This window comes from Macaca nemestrina, chromosome 15, assembly GCF_043159975.1.
Source record: "Macaca nemestrina isolate mMacNem1 chromosome 15, mMacNem.hap1, whole genome shotgun sequence".
Lineage (NCBI taxonomy): Eukaryota > Metazoa > Chordata > Mammalia > Primates > Cercopithecidae > Macaca > Macaca nemestrina.
In genome coordinates this window covers 110,277,376-110,296,745 of record NC_092139.1, presented here as the reverse complement: position 1 = coordinate 110,296,745, position 19,370 = coordinate 110,277,376, and the positions used below count along the sequence as shown (strand labels likewise).

General features: G+C 53.9%; 1 protein-coding gene and 1 non-coding gene across 4 annotated transcripts in view; one reads left to right on the top strand and one right to left on the bottom strand.

Moving 5' to 3' along the window:
• Window positions 1–19,370, bottom strand: part of LOC105464341 (serine hydrolase like 2) — a 22,073-nt gene extending 2,703 nt beyond the window's left edge. The window contains exons 1-10 of one of the 3 annotated variants that reach the window (XM_071080676.1): window positions 19,267–19,370; window positions 18,206–18,355; window positions 17,948–18,061; window positions 17,595–17,636; window positions 17,218–17,237; window positions 16,714–16,788; window positions 14,949–15,058; window positions 12,935–13,014; window positions 6,009–6,043; window positions 754–836 (exon numbers count right to left, since the gene is read on the bottom strand). In XM_071080676.1, the coding sequence (XP_070936777.1) occupies window positions 754–836; window positions 6,009–6,043; window positions 12,935–13,014; window positions 14,949–15,058; window positions 16,714–16,788; window positions 17,218–17,237; window positions 17,595–17,636; window positions 17,948–18,061; window positions 18,206–18,355; window positions 19,267–19,270 (713 nt within the window). In that variant the 5' untranslated portion in view covers window positions 19,271–19,370. The remainder of the gene's footprint in view (window positions 1–753; window positions 837–6,008; window positions 6,044–12,934; window positions 13,015–14,948; window positions 15,059–16,713; window positions 16,789–17,217; window positions 17,238–17,594; window positions 17,637–17,947; window positions 18,062–18,205; window positions 18,356–19,266) is intronic. The other 2 variants (XM_071080679.1, XM_071080678.1) reach the window with 2 other exon arrangements.
• On the top strand, window positions 2,882–2,988 carry LOC139359002 (U6 spliceosomal RNA). The gene has a single exon (XR_011614506.1). It is a non-coding gene; the product is annotated as a U6 spliceosomal RNA (small nuclear RNA).

Below are 19,370 nucleotides of genomic sequence, written 5' to 3'. Positions count from 1 at the left end.
TTCACACACACACACACACACACACACACCCCCCCCACACACACAGGCTTCCAGTCCTGAGCAACCATGAACTGGCTTTGTCTCTGCAGTGTGTCCTATTTGGACTTGAGCGTGAATGCAGTCATACAACACGTAGATGGTTGTGTCTGACTTCGTCTGCTTAGCGTGAAGGTTCATCCACTCTGGAGCCCATGTCAGTGCTTCCTTTCTTTTTATGGCTTAAAAATTGTCTGTGGTGGGCCAGGCACAGTGGCTCATGCCTGTAATCCCAGCACTTTGGGAGGCTAAAGTGGGCGGATCATGGGGTCAGGAGATGGAGATCAACCTGGCCAACATGGTGAAACCTCCTCTCTACTAAAAATACAAGTCAGTCAGGCGTGGTGGCGGGCACCTGTAGTCCCAGCTACTTGGGAGGCTGAGGAAGGAGAATCGCCTGAATCCGGGAGGCAGAGGTTGCAGTGAGCCGACATTGTGCTCACTGGTCATGGAGCCTTACCTGGGCATGCCCCCGGCTGACACCTGTGGAAAGATGTGGGACAGCCCTGGCCCATCCCCTGCTGCCTGAGCCCTCCCCTCCTCTGACCTTCCTCCTTCCATGACCCTGCTGCCAGGGGGGCTTCCCGAAAAAGATCTTGAGCCTCAGCGGTGTGGTCAACAGAGAACTTGGAGCCTCATGCCAGGGCTCCCTCCCGGAGATTCCTGGCACCCATGTGTCTTTTGGGGGTGACCGAAGGGCACTTGGTCCAGACTCACTTGATGAACAGAACGTGGGCCTGCAGCTTCCTGATGGAATGCACATACAGCTCCCTGCTGACTAAGTCAATACTGTTCTCAGGCTGCAGAGACAAAAGCATGGTGAATTCCACCCTAGATCCGAGCCCAGGACCCCACCACATCACCGCCTCATCGAAGGCTCTTTAGCCCCTGGTGGCCAGAGACTCCTGCCCTCTCCAAGTCTGTTCTCCCCTCTTCCTGGGCTCCTGGCTACCCAGCCTGACTCCATTTCCCATACTCCTTTGCCACTGGGTATGGCTGTGTGATTAAAGGCAGAGAAGTGACTTGGGCCACTTCTGGGCCTGGATTTTAGGACTGAGGCGTGGCCCTTCCACACCCCTTTCCCAGTCCGCAGGCTGCACCTCATGCTGTCCCCTGCCAGCCTGGGACAGGCTTCTTGCCAGCAGGAAGAAACTTGCTGGGACCACAGTACGGGATGGGCACTCCATCATGGCCCCTGCCGGCCTCCTCCGCAGCCCTGCCTGCCCTGTCTTGTGACAGTTTCACGTCTGGATGGCGGGGATGTGGCCAGCTCCAGTGAGATGTGCTGTAGGTGTGACACGAAGCTGGATTTGGAAAACTTAGCATGCAAAATAATACAATCAAGCTTCATGTTGATTACATCTGAAATCACATCATGGATTTTTTTTTTTTTTTTTTTTTTTTTTTGAGACAGTCTTGCTCTGTCGCCCAGGCTGGGGTGCAGTGGCCGGATCTCAGCTCACTGCAAGCTCCGCCTCCCGGGTTTAGACCATTCTCCTGCCTCAGCCTCCCGAGTAGCTGGGACTACAGGCGCCCGCCACCTCGCCCGGCTAGTTTTTTGTATTTTTTAGTAGAGACGGGGTTTCACCGTGTTAGCCAGGATGGTCTCGATCTCCTGACCTCGTGATCCGCCCGTCTCGGGCTCCCAAAGTGCTGGGATTACAGGCTTGAGCCACCGCGCCTGGCCACATCATGGATGTTAAATAAAAATATGAGAACAATTGATAGAGCTTATTTATTTTTGAGACAGTTTTGCTCTTGTTGCCCAGGCTGGAGTGTGATCTCAGTTCACCACAACCTCCACCTCCCAGGTTCAAGCGATTCGCCTGCCTCAGCCCCCTGAGTAGTTGGGATTACAGGTGCCCGCCACTATGCCCGGCTAATTTTGTATTTTTAGTAGAGACAGGGTTTCACCATATTGGTCAGGCTGGCCTTGAAGTTCTGACTTCAGGTGATCTGCCTGCCTTGGCCTCCCAAAGTGCTGGGATTACAGGTGTGAGCCACTGCGCCCAGGCTTGGGCCTGTTTTAATATAGCTGCTAGACAAATTTGAACTTCCATGAGGCAGGCTCTGCTTCCTTGGGACTGTGCTGCTCTGATTTGAGGACTCTAAGGGCAGGAGCTCTCAGCATTTTCTCTATTCCTAGTTCTCAGCACACAGAGTGCAGGGCATGCTGAGTGGATTAATTCCAGGAAGCTCTTGTAAGGACCAGCTCCCCGACACTCCTCTACCTCCACCATCGCGAATATAAAATTGCTATGGCTATGAACACACACACATACCTGAGAGAACTCACTGCCTTGGTTCCACCCTGGCCCGCCAGCTATTTTCTACTTCTCAGACTAAAATGACCTGAGATGCCTTTCCTGAAACAGGGGTTCCCATACTGTCCTCAAGGCCCGCGTGCTCTCATATGGCAGCTGCCACATCTCACAGCGGGGTGTGGCCAAGCCTTTCGGGCCTGCACACAGGAGGGGCTTCTCGGGCACAAGAGGAACAGGCAAACTTGAATCTGTCTCTACTAAAAATACAAAAATTAGGCTGGGCACAGTGGCTCATGCCTGTAGTCCCAGCACTTTAGGAGGCTGACGCAGGTGGATCACCTGGGGCCAGAAGTTCGAGACCAGCCTGGCAAACGGAGTGAAACCACATCTCTACTAAAATTACAAAAACGTAGCTGGGCATGGTGTCAGGGGCCTGTAATCCCAGTTACTCAGGAGGCTGAGGCAGGAGAATTGCTTGAATCCGGGAGGCAGAAGTTGCACTGACCCAAATTTGGGCCATGGCACCCCCAGGATGGATGACAGAGTAAGACTTGTTCTCTAAATAAATAAATAGAATGTGGGTGCTTTGCGTTATCAGCACATATACTGCCAAATTGGGACAATACAGGAGAAGATTAGCATGGCCCCTGTAAAAGCATGTTATGAAAATTTGTGAAATGTTCCTTTCCAAAAAAAAAAAAAATTCAGATCACCTGAGGTCAGGAGTTCAAAACCAGTTGCCCAACATGGTGAAACCCCATCTCGACCAAAAATACAAAAAATTAGCCCAGCGTGGTAGAGGGCGCCTGTAGTCTCAGCTACTCTGGAGGCTAAGGCAGGACAATCGCTTGATCCCGGGAGGCGGAGGTTGCAGTGAGTCGAGATCGCACCACTGTACTGTAGTCCGGGTGACATAGTGAGACTCTGTCTCAAAAAAAAAAGAAGAAGAAATATATGAAAAATTTTTTTTTTTTTTGAGGCAGGGTCTTACTCTGTTGCCCAGGCTGGAGTGCACTGGTACGATCTCGGCTCACTGCAATCTCCACCTCCCTGGTTAAAGCGATTCTCCTGCCTCAGCCTCCCGAGTAGCTGGGACTACAGGTGTGTATCACCACTCCCGGCTAATTTTTGTATTTTTGGGTAGAGACAAAGTTTCACCACGTTGGCCAGGCTGGTCTTAAACTCCTGGCCTCAAGTCATCTGCTCGTCTTGGCATCCCATGGTGCTGGGATTACAGGTGTGAGCCACTGCACCGGGCCAGACATTTAAAAAATTAAAAAAAGGATTTTGGGCCAGCTCCATCTTGGAATGTGAATCTTCTGCAACTAGTTTATGTCCTAACAAAGTCTTTCCATCCCGGGGAAGCCTCTCCTTCCAGCATTATGGGTGACCACGGCTCCCACTACAGAACAGGTCACATAAGCCATGGTCCCTAAGGACAGGGAAGGGGGCATCTCCAAAAGCCAGACTGACTAGGATCTGGCAATAAACTCCCACCACGCAGGTCAGCACACACACGGGACAAGCCACCAGTGAGTGAGTATTGGTGGGTAGGGAGGACCACCCAGCAGCGGGTATTGGAATAACTAGCTGTTCATCTAGAAAAACAATTACAATGGCTGAGTGCAGTGGCTCACACCTGTAATCCCTATAAACTTTGGAAACTGAGGCAGGAGGATAGCTTGAGCCCAGGCATTCAAGACTAGCCTGGGCAACATGGCAAGACCCTGTCTCTACAAAAGTGAAAACCTTAGCAGGGTGTGATAGCGCACACCTGTAGTCCTAGCTACTCGGGAGGCTGAGGTGGGAAGATCACTTGAACCCAGCAGTCTGAGGCTGCGTGAGCCATGATTGAGCCATGGCGCTCCAGTCTGGGTGACAGAGGGAGAGCCTGTCTCTAAAATTAAAATAGACTGAGCATGGTAGTTCACGTATATAATCTGAGCACTTTGGGAGGTCGAGGCAGGTGGATCACCTGAGGTCAAGAGTTTGAGACCAGACTGGCCAACATGGTGAAACCCCGTCTCTACCAAAAATGCAAAAATTAGCTGGGGGTGGTGGTGGGTGCCCGTAATCCCAGCTTCTTGGGGGCTAAGGGAGGAGAATTGCTTGAACCTGGGAGGCAAGGGTTGCAGTGAGCTGAGATCATGCCATTGCTCTCCAGCCTGGGCAACAAGAGCAAGACTCTGTATCAATAATAATAATAATAATAAAATTAAAGAAAAATAGAACTTTTAAAACATGAAAAAAAAAAAAAAAAGAAAGAAAACGAATCACTACCTCATACCATGCTCAAGAACAAATCCCACACAGATCAAAGACAAACACATTAACATTCCCAGACCATTGACTGACACCCTGGTCCAAGCCTCATCTCTTGGCCTGGGCCTGGACAGCAGCTCTCAGCGGTCTCCCTGCAGTTAGAGCTTCCCCACCTCTAATGACAGTGTCTCACACATGTCCAGTGTTCTACCATTTTTGAACAATCACAAAATAGCACAGGCCATGAGTACCTGAAGCGACAGCAGTGTGCGAGGCCACTCAACACACATGACCTCACCTAGTCTCGACAACAACCCTTCAAAGGCAGGCCCAGGGCGTGGCTCCCCTAGCCAAGCTGCTCAGAAACCAGCTGAATGAACGAAAGCACCTTCTTTCTGCACATGAGACAACCAAGGCTCAGAGAGGGTAAGCATCTTGCCCAAGGTCACACAGCCCCTCAGTGGCAGAGATGGCCAAGTTTCTATTAATACAAGTGCTCCAGTGACACTTCCAGGCTTCCATATGGGATGCTGTTTTTTGAGAACTTTGTCATCCTGCCTCTCCCCTCTTCACAGCCTCTATCAGGAATCCCGCTCTCAACAGATGCTCTGAGCTGACTTCCAGCTTTTCCCTGTGCAGCGGTCAGTGCCTGGAATGTCTCCCTCCTCTCCTCACCTCCACTGACTCTATTTAATGCCACTGAGGCCGGGCACGGTGGCTCAAGCCTGTAATCCCAGCACTTTGGGAGGCCGAGACGGGCGGATCACAAGGTCAGGAGATGGAGACCATCCTGGCTAACACGGTGAAACCCCGTCTCTACTAAAAAATACAAAAAAAAAAAACTAGCCGGGCGAGGTGGCGGGCGCCTGTAGTCCCAGCTACTCGGGAGGCTGAGGCAGGAGAATGGCGGGAACCCGGGAGGCGGACCTTTCAGTGAGCTGAGATCCGGCCACTACACTCCAGCCCGGGCAACAGAGCGAGACTCCGTCTCAAAAAAAAAAAAAAAAAAAAAAAAAAATGCCACTGAAGTGCACACTTACAAACGGTTAAGTTGACAATTATTATGTATTATGTTACCTATGTAATTTTTTTTTTTTTTTGAGATGGAGTCTCACTCTGCCACCCAGACTGCAGTGCAGTGGTGCGATCTCGGTTCACCGCAACCTCTGCCTCCCATTCAAGTGATTCTCCTGCCTCAGCCTCCTGAGTAGCTAGGATTAGAGTCGTGTGCCACCACGCCTAGCTTTATTTATTTATTTATTTGTATTTTTAGTAGAGAAGGGGTTTCACCATGTTGGCCAGGCTGGTCTCAAACTCCTGACGTCAGGTGATCTACCCGCCTCAGCCTCCCAAAGCGAGCCACCATGCCCAGCGTGTAATTTTCAAAAACGATAAAGATGCTCATAAGCAAACCGTGGCGGGGGGAGCAGAGGCAGCGGTACTCACCCGGGATAGCCTCTGGTCTCTGTTCAGAACCAGACCTGGAGGCGGAAGCACAAAGACAGCGGCATCAATGCTGTCCGTCAGGCTCAGGGGACGCTCTGTGAGTTTGCTGGAATCCCCCAGGCCTTTCCAACCCAGTGCCCATGTCTCCCATCTGCCCCCGACGTCCTCAGCTGCCCAGGACTCCCTGTCCTGGGGTCCAGCTGGACCAGGGCTCAACCATGGCCGCCTGACCACGGACCTGTCAGCCCACACGGGCCCTCACCGGCCACCCCAAAGGGCCGGTGCAAAATGAGGACAGGAGCTTAGGCTGACAGCCGGGTGGATGGTGGACCTCTCGTCTCTGAGAAACTCATTCCTAGGAAAAAGCAAATAAGCACCAATCGTGTCATCGTTTGTTGAGAAGATACTGAATGAAAAAAGAAACATGAGCGGAGTTGCGAGGCCTGGGTGGTGCCCAGCTTCAGCTTCGGGCGCTGACTTGGTTCTCTGCCCCCATCCCGATGGTGGCCAACAACTCGGCCTCAACTGCAGGCTGAACACCCAGCAGTTCCTTCCCGAGCAATGTCCCCTCAAGAACGGCCTGCATGGGAGTGTCCAGAAAGGGCAGAGGGTCCCCTGTGGCCCTGGGGGTAATCGCAAGCTGGAAGCTGCCGGCGGTTGGAAGGGATGGAAACGTGAACTGAGGTGTGTTTGCACGGAACCCGTCCAGCAGGACACACGGGGACTAGAGCTGCAGGTGTCCACAGGGATAAGAGGCAGGGCTGTTCCCTCCCCCATATAAATCTTTCTCAAATACCTGCATGGCCAGGCCTCCCCACCACCCCTTCTTATTTTTCTCCATGGCATTTTCTCTTTTTCGAGACAGAGTTCCCCTCTGTCGCTCAGGCTGGAGTGCAGTGGTGTGATCTCGGCTCCCTGCAACCTCCGCCTCTAGGGTTCAAGCAATTCTCCTGCCCCAAACTCCAGTGTGGCTGGGACTACAGGCACCCACCACCACGCCCAGCTAATTTTGTATTTTTAGTAGAGATGGGGTTTTGCCATGTTGGCCAGGCTGGTCTCAAACTCCTGAGCTCAAATGATCTGTCCACCTCCTGAAGTGCTGGGATTACAGGTGTGAGCCGTCACGCCCAGCCCCCATAGCACTTTCTAAGGCACTTCATCCTTTGCCTATTGACTGCTTCTCTCCTCTGCTAGAGTTCAGCTTCCATGAGGACAGTTTGGTCTGCCTTGTTCACAGCTGTATCCTCAGGACCAAGAACTGTGCCTGCCACATAGGAGGGGCTCCCAAAGTGCTTGCTGAATGAATAGACAGGTGTTTACCTCTGGGTGGGGTCTAGGAGGGGCTGGAGAGGGTTCAAAGGAACGGGTGCTGTGCCATTGTTTTAGCAGTGTGATGGGTGCACAGGTTACTGTTATTAAGACTTTATTATTTAAACATACATATATGAGCTGGGCACCGTGTTTTGCGCCTGTAATCCCAGCATTCCGGGAGGCCTAGGCGGATGGATCACTTGAAGCCAGGAGTTTGAGACCAGCCTGGCCAACATGGTGAAACCCAGTCTCTACTAATAAAGTACAAAAAAATTAGCCAGGTGTCATGGCGGGCACCTGTAGTCCCAGCTACTTGGGAGGCTGAGGCATAAGAATTGCCTGAACCGGCCGGGCGCGGTGGCTCAAGCCTGTAATCCCAGCACTTTGGGAGGCCGAGGCGGGCGGATCACAAGGTCAGGAGATCGAGACCACAGTGAAACCCCGTCTCTACTAAAAATACAAAAAATTAGCCGGGCGTGGTGGCGGGCGCCTGTAGTCCTAGCTACTCAGGAGGCTGAGGCAGGAGAATGGCGTGAACCCAGGAGGCGGAGCTTGCAGTGAGCCAAGATCGCGCCACTGCACTCCAGCCTGGGCAACAGCGTGAGACTCCGTCTCAAAAAAAAAAAAAAAAAGAATTGCCTGAACCAGGGAGGCAGAGGTTGTGGTGAGCTGAGATGGTGCCACTACACTCCAGCCTGGGTGACAGAGCAAGACTCTGTCTCAAAAAATTAAACAAACAAAAAAACACTAAACTATACATATATGATATGCAAACAAGATTTGTATGGGGGGGCCTAAACCACCTGATTTTAAAGTTCACGTGGAAAAATTACACAGGCAAGAATAGCAGGAGGTCAGCCACCTGTAATTCCAGCACTTTGGGAGGCCGAAGTGGGAGGATTGCTTGAGACCAGCCTGGGTAATGAAGCAAGACCCCATCTCTACACAGAAAGCTGAAAGATTAGCCAATCATGGTGGCACACGCCTGTAGTCCCAGCTACTGGGAAGACTGAAGTGGGAGAGTTAAGCCAGGGAGGCAGAGGCTGCAGTGAGCCGAGATCTTGCCACTGCAATCCAGCCTGGGCAACAGAGCAAGACCCTGTCTCAAAAAAAGGAAAAGAAAAAAAGACTAGTAGAAAAACTCTGTAAAAGAGCCATGAAGGGAGATGGTCCCGTCAGATATGAAAATCCTCAGGCCGGGCACAGTGGCTCACGCCTGTAATCCCAGTACTTTGCGAGGCCAAGGCAGGTGGATCACCTGAGGTCAGGAGTTTGAGACCAGCCTGGCCAACATGGCGAAACCCCATCTCTACTAAAAATACAAAAATTAGCCGGGCATGGTGGCGGACACCTGTAATCCCAGCTACTTGGGAGGCTGAGGCAGGAGAATTACTCGAACCTGGGGTGCGGAGGTTGCAGTGAGCCGAGATCGTGCCATTGCACTCCAGCTTGGACGACAAAAGCAAGACTCTATCTCAAAAAAAAAAAAAAAAAAGAAAATCCTCTGTTGGGCCTCAACTTAAAGCGTGTGGTACAGTACGATCATAGACAGGCAGTCAGAGACAGACCCAAGTACAGATGGGCGTTCAGTGTCTGACCAAGGCAGCCCCTTACGTGAACAGGGTAAAGATAGACTTGTCTAAAAATGGCATTAGGCAGCTGAGGAGCCATCTGGAAAAAGATGAAGTCAGATTCAAACCTCACCCTGTACACCAGAGAAGAATGCAATGTAGTAAATATTTAAATGCAAGTACTAGACCCAAAATAGTATTAGCATCAAGCATGACCTTTTAACTATGATTCAAATTCCAGAAGCCATACAAAAGACATATTTTCTTTTCTTTTTTGAGATGAAGTTTCGCTCTCGTTGCCCAGGCTGGAGTGCAATGGTGTGATCTCGGCTCACCGCAACCTCCACCTCCCGGGTTTAAGTAATTCTCCTGCCTCAGCCTTCCAAGTACCTGGGATTACAGGCATGCGCCATCACGCCCAGCTAATTTTGTATTTTTAGTAGAGATGGGGTTTCTTCATGTTGCTCAGGCTGGTCTCGAACTCCCAACCTCAGGTGATTTGCCCACCTCAGCCTCCCAAAGTGCTGGGATTACACACATGAGCCACTGCGCCCGGCCTAGAAATCTGTATCTTTACATAATATCTTTCCATTTAAAATAAGGGCCTTGTGCCCTTCCTCCAAAAAATAAAAAGAGCACAATAAAAAATAAATAAAATCTGGGCAATCTATTCAAAATTCCCCCCATGCCAAATGTTTTTGTTTAAACTGCACAAGTTAAACAAATCATACCTGCAACCTGAATGCAGCCCAGCTTATGATGAAGATTTGAACCATCCCCATAGCATGAGGCTTCAGGGGTCAGGTATTTTTGTTTTATTTTTAAGACAGGGTTGGCTGGGCACGGTGGCTCACACCTGTAATCCCAGCACTTTGGGAGGTTGAGGCAGTAGGATCACTAGAGTTCAGGAGTTCGAGACCAGCCTGGGCAACATGGTGAAACTCCATCTCTATGGAAAAATACAAAAATGAGCCAGGTGTGGTGGTGCACACCTGTGGTCCCAGCTACTCAAGAGGTTGAGGTAGGAGGATCGCCTGAGCCCATAAGGCTGAGGATTCAGTGAGCCAAGGTCATGCCATTGCATTCCAGTCTGAGTGACAGACCAAGACCCTGATTTTTAAAAACAAAAAAACAAAACAAAAAAAACACAGGAAAAAGACAGGGTCTTGCTAGAGTGCAGTGGCACAATCATGGTTCACTGAGGCCTCCGACTCCTGGGCTCATATGAGTCTCCCGCTTCAGCCTCCCAAGTAGCTGGGAGCACAGGTGCGCCACCATGGTGATGCCGTTTAATTCTGAATTTTTTGTAGAGATGGGGATGTCTCCCTATATTGTCCAGGCTGGTCTTGAACTCCTGCCTCAAGTGATCCTCCCACCTGGCCTCCCAAAATGCGGGGATTACAGGCATGTGTGAATATGATTGGTCAGGGGCCAGATACTGACACAGATCCCTCTGTCCTTAGGGCGCCACAGGCAGAGTGGGCTCCTCCCTCCTTCATGGGAACACTTCAAGATGGTTTCCACAAAGCCAGTATTGTGGGGCTTGAACTGAGATGAGAAGATAAAGACCTCATCTCCTCTGCTCTCTCACCATCCTGCACCACCCGCTCACACCTCCAGGCCTGTCCTGCCAGCTCCTTTCTCCTCCTGGAGTCCGTGGGAGCAGCTCCCGCACCTGCACTGCTTTGCTCAAAAGTCACCTTCTCATGAGGCCCACCCAGACCCTCCTATTCAAAAGAAGAAGTGGAGCTGCAGCCTCTCCAGCAATGCTCGCCGCCCTCCCCACTCTGCCTCCTCCACGAGCCCTCCCCTCCTCACGCACTCTAACCCATCCAGAGAACCTCACAGACAAGCCAACGGGCTCCAGAGGCTCCCAGCAGCCAGAGAGGCGGGGACAGATTCTCCCTCACAGCCCTCGGAAGGAACCAGCCCTGCCGAGGCCTTGACCTTGGACCCTGAACTCCGGAACTGTGGGGAAACGTGTCTTGGTGGTTAAAGCTCCAGATTCTGGAGGGATCAGGTTGGATGATGCGGGCGGGGGAGGACAGAATGTGAACTCTCAGGTGCTCTGGGGCTGGCGGGAAGGATTTGGGAGGAGCTGACATCGTCCTGGAGGCACTGGGTGGGGGTCTGGGTACTGTCTTCTTTTAGGTTATTTCCTTCGTTTACTGCGGCTGGGTCCCGAAAGGCCAGAACTGCTGTAGAGGGCTTGTCCGCACACAACGTTCCAGCCAGCTGACCTCTTCCCCAGACCCAGGGTCACCTCCTTCTCAGCCCTCCCTCTTGCCTGTTCCCTCACCCCCCTGAGACCCACATAGGGGTTCCTGGTCAGCATCCTGCATTCACTGTTTCCTGTGACCTGGGCCTAATCAGATTCCCCGGCCTCATCACAGATTAGCTCACTTCTGTGCCTGGGGCTCCCTAGGTCAGCCATCCGTGAGGCATGTCCAGGAAGCCTGGGCCCGGGGTCCCTGACCTCCCCTCCCCATGATAGGTTTCCAGGGAGGCGAGATAAAGGTTCAGAGATGATCACAAAGACCCAACAGGTCCCAAACTGGCGACCGAGGCCAAAACAGCCCACAGGTGCCGCTCTTTAGATCCTCATATCCATTTCTGGATTCATGACACCTAAAAATCCACAACTCAGCAGATCAACTGCAGAGCTGAGCAACTGGAAATTCTGGCCACATGAAACTAAATTCCCACTTGATTAGCACTGGCCCAGCTGCCTGCCAAGGTGGGCCGGCTCCAGCTCCAAAGTCCCTACACATCCCATAGCCTCCCTCCCAGCCGGCATGGTGGACTCCACAACACCCCCCACCTACCCCCAGGTGCCGGAGTTTCTGACCCCTGCATCACTCAGCACTTTATAAAGGGAAGGCACATGCCCACCTCGCCTGATCCGATGAGCGCGAATAACCCAAGACCTTGTTTGTCACCTGAGCACACAAGGGGACTCAAAAGGGAAAGGGCTGTCCCAGGTTCACTCGGCTGGCAGTGTCAGGAAGCCACGTTGTTTCGCCCAACTCAGCACATTCTCCGTCCGACCACAGCATCTCCCTCCAGCTGTTCCCTCACCCTGGGAGAGCTACCTCCCGGGCCACCCCTCTGGAGCAGGCCCCGCCACCAGTCTCTTCTAGAGCGTGTGTATTTCCCTCGTTACATCCAGAGAATGTCTAACCGCTCATGTGCCTGTTGACCGGTTTATCATCTGCTTCTCTTCCAAGAATCTAGGCCTCTGCCCGGACTCCTCCTTGCTCAACTCCAGAGGGTGCCCTTTGTGAGCGGCGGCCCCTGGAGTTGTGATGCTGGAGGTCTGGCCCCACTGAGAGAGGGACGGTGGGCTCTTGCTCACTGCAGCCTCACTGAGCCGGGCCTGTAGCGCACCTTAGAAAAGATTTCCTGGGCAGGCACAGTGGCTCACACCCGTAGTCCCAGCTACTTAGGAGGCTGAGGTGGGACGATGTCTGGAGCCCGGGAGGTGGAGGCTGCAGTGAGCCATGATGGTGCCACCGCACTCCAGCCTACGTGACAGAGTGAGACCTTGTCTCAAAAAGAAGAACGAACGAAAGAAAGAAAAAAAATTCCTGGGTAAAAAGCAATGTGCAGAAATTGATTGTGCCAGAAGCTTCCCTGAAGCCAAGACACACCAGCTCTACCTCTCCATTGTGAAAAGCCTCTCCCAAGTCACTCAGCCCCTGGGATGTCCTCACAGCCTGCCCCTGATGCTGGGCACCCACCCCAGGTCCAGCAGAGCATGGCCGCAACATTCACCAACATTTAGTCCAAGACACCTGACCAAACTCTCCCAGAGTGTGGCTTTCTGGGATGTGCAGTAGCTGTATGGCCTCGCCCGGGTCACTTGGCAACACTGAATCTCAGTTTCTCCTGCTGTAAATGGGATGAGGGTGAGGCAGGAGGGGGATTCAGTGAGATGCTGTTTGCAAAGTGCTTAGTATCTTGCCTTGTCTAGGGCAAGTCCTTGACATCCTCAGTAAGAACAGTGACAAGTATACAAAGGCTTTGGACAGCGGAGTCCCCTACCTGCGGCCACCTTCGTGGTTCCTCTTTGCAGGAGGAGCTCCCCGCACTCCTCGTTCAAGTGGCTATTGCTCTTCAGTAACCTGGGGGACACAGAAGGATGCTGGGTGCCTGGAGGCCAATAAAGAGGAAATCAGATAAAAAGGAGAGGAGGACCGGGGATGGTGGCTCGTGCCTGTAATCCCAACACTTTGGGAGGCTGAGATGGGCGAATCACCTGAGGTCAGGAGTTCGAGACCAGCCTGGCCAACATGGTAAAACCCCATCTCTACTAAAAATATAAAACTTAGCAGGACGTGGTGGCGTGTGCCTATAATCCCAGCTACTTGGGAGGCTGAGGCATGAGAATCACTTGAACCTAAGAGGTGGAGGTTGCAGTGAGCTGAGATTGTGGCACTGCATTCCAGCTTGGGGAACAGAGCAAGATTTGGTCTCAAAAAAAAAAAAAAAAAAAAAAAAAAAAAAAAAAAAAAAAAAAAGAGGTGCAGCAAAAGGGAGGAAAAGGGAGGTCACCCACAAAGGGTGCATGTGTTCCGTGATTTTTTGTGTTTTTTTTTTTTCTTCTTTTTCTTTTGTGAGATGGAGTATCGCTCTGTCGCCCAGGCTGGAGGTGCATTGGCGCAATCTTGGCTCACTGCAAGCTGTGCCTCCCGATTTCATCCCATTCTCCTGCCTCAGCCTCCCGAGCAGCTGGGACTACAGGCGCCCGCCACCATGCCTGGCTAATTTTTTGTATTTTTTAGTAGACACAGGGTTTTACCATGTTAGCCAGGATGTTCTTGATCTCCTGACTTCATGATCCACCCGCATCAGCCTCCCAAAGTGCTGGGATTACAGGCGTGAGCCACTGCGTCTGGCCCTTGTTTTCTTTTTAATCGAGACAGGGTCTCACTCTGTCACCCAGGCTGGGGTACAGTGACATGATCATGGCTCTCTGCAGCCTCGACTTCCCGGGGCTGCACAATCCTCCCAACTAAGGCTGCCGAGTAGCTGGGACCACATGCGTGTGCCACCGTGACCAGCTATTTTTTTTTTTTTTTTTTGATACAGGGTCTTGCTATGTTGCTAACGCTGGTCTCTAACTCCTGAGCTCAAGCTGTCTTCCCACCTCAGCTTCCCAGTGTGCTGGGATTACAGGTGTGAGCCACTGCACCTGGACTGTGTCCTGTGTTTCAATGGCATGTTTACAGCGGCAGGGTGTGTGTGTGCGCGCGTGCGTGTGGTGGGGCAGTGGGCGGCAGGGTGTGTGCGCGCGCGTGCGTGTGGTGGGGCAGTGGGCGGCAGGGGGTGTGTGCGCGTGCGTGTGGTGGGGCAGTGGGCGGCAGGGGGTGTGTGCGCGTGCGTGTGGTGGGGCAGTGGGCGGCAGGGGGTGTGTGCGCGTGCGTGTGGCGGGGCAGTGGGCGGCAGGGTGTGTGTGTGTGCCCGTGCGTGTGGTAGGGCAGTGACGGGCTTCTCCTCCTTCAAACAAATATGTGTGGAGCTCCGACCTACCAGGCCCACCGCCAGATGCAGGAGGCACAAACATGACCAAGTCAGCCATAGTGGGGGTTGTGGGGTTCACAGGCCTCGGGAACCAGGGGAGTCAGTAGGCTCTTATTGGACAGTGTGGTTACCTGCAGGGCAGGGAGGGACAGCTCGCCTGGGGGTGTCAGGGCAGGGCTCCCAGCTGAGGCCCCCAGGAGTGGGGAAGCCAGTGAGCAAGCACAAGGGAGAATTCCAGCTAAGGGAGCCCAGGCTGGAGTCCCAGAGGGGAGAGAAGGCGTGGAAGCAGTGTGTGCTCGGGGAGAGGCGGGGGCTGAGAGGTGTGGGGAGGGTATTGGAGTAAGGAAGGGGCATGGCCGGAGCAGGGGCAGAGGGAAAGGAGATAACATCCCTGAAGACCCTGGGAAGCCTGGTGCTCAGCGTGACCCCAGAGAGAAACAGGCTTGTTGGGTGACAGGGAGAAAGACGCTTCCCCACGTCTCACCGGGTGTCCTCCCATGGACCCCACAGCTCCCCATCCACACCAGGCACTCACCTCTGCAGCAGCTGCTTCAGGCTGTACACACGCGAGGGCTCCTGGGAGGCCTCTACCTGCAGCATGTGCTCTATGGTTCTCCGCTTGTAGGTCAGCAAGTTCTCCACTTCCTAAGAAGGCACAGTTGGCTGGGTGGGCAGGGATCCAGGCTGCAGACGAGGCCTCCGCCCCTCCCAGCCCTGCCCGCCGCTCTCGCTGAGCCTCTCTCACTGAGCCCCTCTAGGCAAAGACAGTTAAGAGATCAGATGGGATGATGGGGAGGAAGGGGAATCTCTGTCAACTCTTGAGTGCTTTGCAAACGCATGAAATTAGGGTCCAGAGGCCATGAACCACCGGGGTTGGCGATTTCTTCTGGTTCAAAAAATGCCATCATTCTCAGTGGCAGAAAGGGAGTGGCGGAAAGGGCGCCGTTCTGGGGCTTCCAGGCTCCCCCAGGATGCGTGGCTCACTCTGTGAGGACAGCCTCGGGCCCACTGCCTGGGGCTGCAGAGGAGGCAACTCCCATCTACCTGCTCCTGAGAATGGAGGACAAGAGGAACAAATGCCCCTCTTGACTCACCCAGTAGGAAGCCCCCGGGGGCACTGCGCTTGTCAATTCAGTGGGTGAAATGCAGAAAGAAGGGAGTGTCTGCTGTCTGCCATCTGTGAACTGGATCCTCACAATAGTCCCTGAGCTAGCTGAGCTCATGCAAGGAACATTTACTGAGCCCTCCCTAGGTGCCAGGGTTCGGGGAGTGGTGACAAAGAGATGGACATGATTCTTGCCCTTATGACATCTGTGGTAGTTGTTTTTTTCTTTTTCGGAGATGGAGTTTCACTCTTGTTGCCCAGGCTGGAGTGCAATGGCGCTATCTCAGCTCACCACAACCTCTGCCTCCTGGGTTCAAGTGATTCTCCTGCCTCAGCCTCCCAAGTAGCTGGGATTACAGGCATGCGCCCAGCTAATCTTATATTTTCAGTAGAGACGTGGTTTCTCCATGTTGGTCAGGCTGGTGTCAAACTCCTGACCTCAGGTGATCCGCCCGCCTTGGCCTCCCAAAGTGCTGGGATTACAGGCATGAGCGACCGAGTCCGGCCGATCTGTGGTCCTTCTATGGACAAAAAAACTGAAACTGACGGGAGTTGTGTCACAACTGAGAGGCTGAGACCTTGGCAAGAAAATGACAGGATGTCAGGGCTGGCTAGGGCATGGAGCCCAACCTCATTTTACAGGTGCGGGAACTAAGGCCCAGAGAGGCAAAGTAACTTGCCAAGGGTCACCCAGCAGGTAAACAACCAGGCCAGGACCCAGATGCAGGGACAGTACTGGTTATGGGTAGTGGTGGCCAGAGGGGTCAGTACTTGTTCCATGAGTTCACTTTTAGGGCTGTCATGTGTGGTGGTGCAACATGTACACAGTGCAAAGGCATTCGACTGGGTGTGAGTGCACTGCGCCTGCCCAGCTGTGTGCCCTACAACATCCTCCAGCCATGGCTCCTGCCCTCTTCCACCCCTGCCACTGCATGATCAGCCTGGCATTCTGCAGATCCCAAGCCACACGTCCAGTTTCCAAGGGGTCCCCCACACCCCTTCTCCTGACCACTCCTAGGGGTATAAGCGGCAGAGAGCTGTCCTCTGGTGGAGAGCGGGTCCCTGACTCCCCTTTCCCACCCTCTGCCACCTCCTCCTGCTTCCCTAGTGTCCACCAAAGGAGACAGGGCTGAGAGTACTGCCCGGGGTCCAGGTCCTCCCTAATGACAGCACGCACGAAAGCCCCGCTTCTCACATTCGATTCCAGGAGAAGTAGCGGCGAGTCCAGCAAGATAAGTTTATTCACCATCTCGGGGAAGATACAGGAAAACTGTGAGGACAGCAGAAGGGGAGAATGAATAGGGGGAAGAAGGAAAGGACTCTCCTGCCTTTCCCAGGGGACCCTGGAGTTCCCGGAAACATCTTTTAGGCTCGGGGAGGGTGCTGACCAAGGGGCCAGAAAGAGAATATTCTATCCTAAGGTGTGCCTTCCCCCACCACTCGCAAGTCTGTACCTAGCACTGAGCTGCAGACCCTGGTGATGGCGGGACTCCAGGGTGCTCTGGGACAGGGTATGGGGCGTGGAAACATTAACTCTACCAGAAGTCTCCACCGTTTCCACCAACTTCCTGGTATAATGACTATTACTGTGACAGGAGGAGGCACTTCCTGTCCCAGGTACCTTCTCCTTCCTCCTCTGTGCTACCATCCCCAGCCCAGCCGAGGGACCCCTGTTGGCCAGACAAAGCCATCTACTCACCATTCCGCCCACAATGCCACCTGGGGGACAGAAGAGCCATTGGTGACATTCCCTCACTCCCTCCCCAGCTGCAAACCCTAAAGCTTCTTCCCACCAGTGGCGGAGGGAGAGGGGGGCTCCATATGGGTGGTGGGGGCTCACTATCAGGTCACGATGGCCCCTTCATCAGACCCGACTACTCAAAAGACCACATGTCCCTCATCTCTGTGTCCCTTGCAGCAGTTGCCTGAGGTCAGAGGACGCAGTGGTCAATCTCTGATGCTCTCATCTCTCTCTGCAGATCTCATAAGCGCAGGGGAAAGCGGTGGGGCAGCAGCTCCTATCCTTCCCTCCCAGCCCTACTCCGGGCCCAGTCAGCTGCTGGTCAGTGTACTCACCGAAGCTGTGGCCCAGAATGGAGAATCGATTCCATTTCAAGGCTGGAAACACAAGGAGCCAGAAGGTCCGGCTGTGCACAGGCTCAGCCCGCCCTCTCGCTTCTACTCCTCGGGCTCAGGAAATTCCTTCCCAGCATCTGGGGTGTCCACCCAGGAGACCAGCTTGGGGGAACCACAGGAGGAAGCAAACTCTTCAACTTTCCTAAGATCTCCCGTGAATTGCTGGCAGACCTGGGGCCAGAGCCCAGGCCCCACTCCCAGGCCAGTGCAGCTTCCTGGATCCTAGCACCACTCCAATGCTAAGAGGGGGTGTCCCAGAGCAACCCCGTGCCGAAAAATACACTGCTTCTTACCTGCCACAACTCTTCGGATCTCACTCACAAAAGTCTGGTGGTAATATGGGACACCTGAGCTGTAATGGGACGAGAGCCCATGACCTCCGAAATCCATGGCAACATAATAAAAGTCTGAAACAGAGAGAAGCAGGTTGGAGGGCAGGAAGAGGTATCTATGCCAGCTGTCTCCCCGCCCTCCTCACTCCCCTGCAGACCTCCCCCCTCACCTTCTTGCCCACTTTCCCCCTGGACTTCCCTTCAGCCCCAGCCTCACACCTTGCGGGAGAAGAGGGATGAGTCTGTCGAAGGAGTTGGCATTGTCCAGCCAGCCGTGCAGGCAGAGAACTGGAGGGCCCTGCAGGGAGCCCCAGGCTTTGGCTGCGATGTGGCCCCAGGGCACAGCCAACTTCAGCTCTGAGATGAGACCTGAAAGACAGAGCCGGCTCTTTCATTCCTTCACTCTTTCATCCATGAAGCTGGTGCTCCCTGAGCCCCTTATCTCTGCCTGCTGTGCTTGAGCCAGGGGTCATGTCCAGAGACACTCAGCTGCCCACAGAAGGTTATGGGGGGAGAGAGAGCCAGACATGGGTGTTGAGACTCCCAGAGGAGGGAAACATAAGTTCGGCCGGAAAAACCTGAGGCAGGCCTCACAGCATGTACCCCATTTAAACTGGGGCAGAACCTTCTAGAATGGGCTGGGGTCGGTGAGCTGGTCATGCCCGGACCCTACCACTTGCAGGCTGGGTGACCTTGGACAAAGTACTGAACTGTCTTGAGACTCAGTTTCCTTTCCTGTAAAACCGGAGTAAACAGTCAACAGCCAGTTTCCTTAGCCTTTCCCAAGGGCCAGAGGGGTGCCAAAGCCTCACACATGCAACAGGTGGGACCACTGTCACTCTCACTGCACAGAGTGGGAAACTGAGGCACTGGGCGCTGCAGTACATGCCCAAGATCACACTGGGCGGCAGGGAGGGAGTGGAAATTTAGGGTAGGTGGTGGGACTCCAGGACCCACCACTGCCCCCGGAGCTCGCAGCCTCCGCCGTCCCTGCCGGGCTGGAGACCTGCGCGCGCCCGACTAACTCAGGGGCTCCTGGAACCCTGTGAGGCCACATGCGGCCGTGTCCCGGGGCCCCCACCTCCCGGCCGGTCGCGCTCTTACGCCCCGGGACTGCCGAGGAAGGAGCTGCGACACCCAGGAGGGCGACGCGGTCCGCGAACCCTCCACTCCATCCCGCCCTCCTCCACAGTCCCAATCAGGTGGGTGGGCAGCAGGGCGCTCGCGCGAGGCCTCCTGGTCCCACTGGAGTCTAAGGAGACCTGGTGCAGCGTTCTCACCCATCGCTCTTTTCCCGCGAATGCGCGGCCGTCAAGCCCTCACACCTGGCTCAGTCGCCGGAGGGGAGCGACGCCCGCACTTCCAGGGGCTGCCTCTAGTCTCT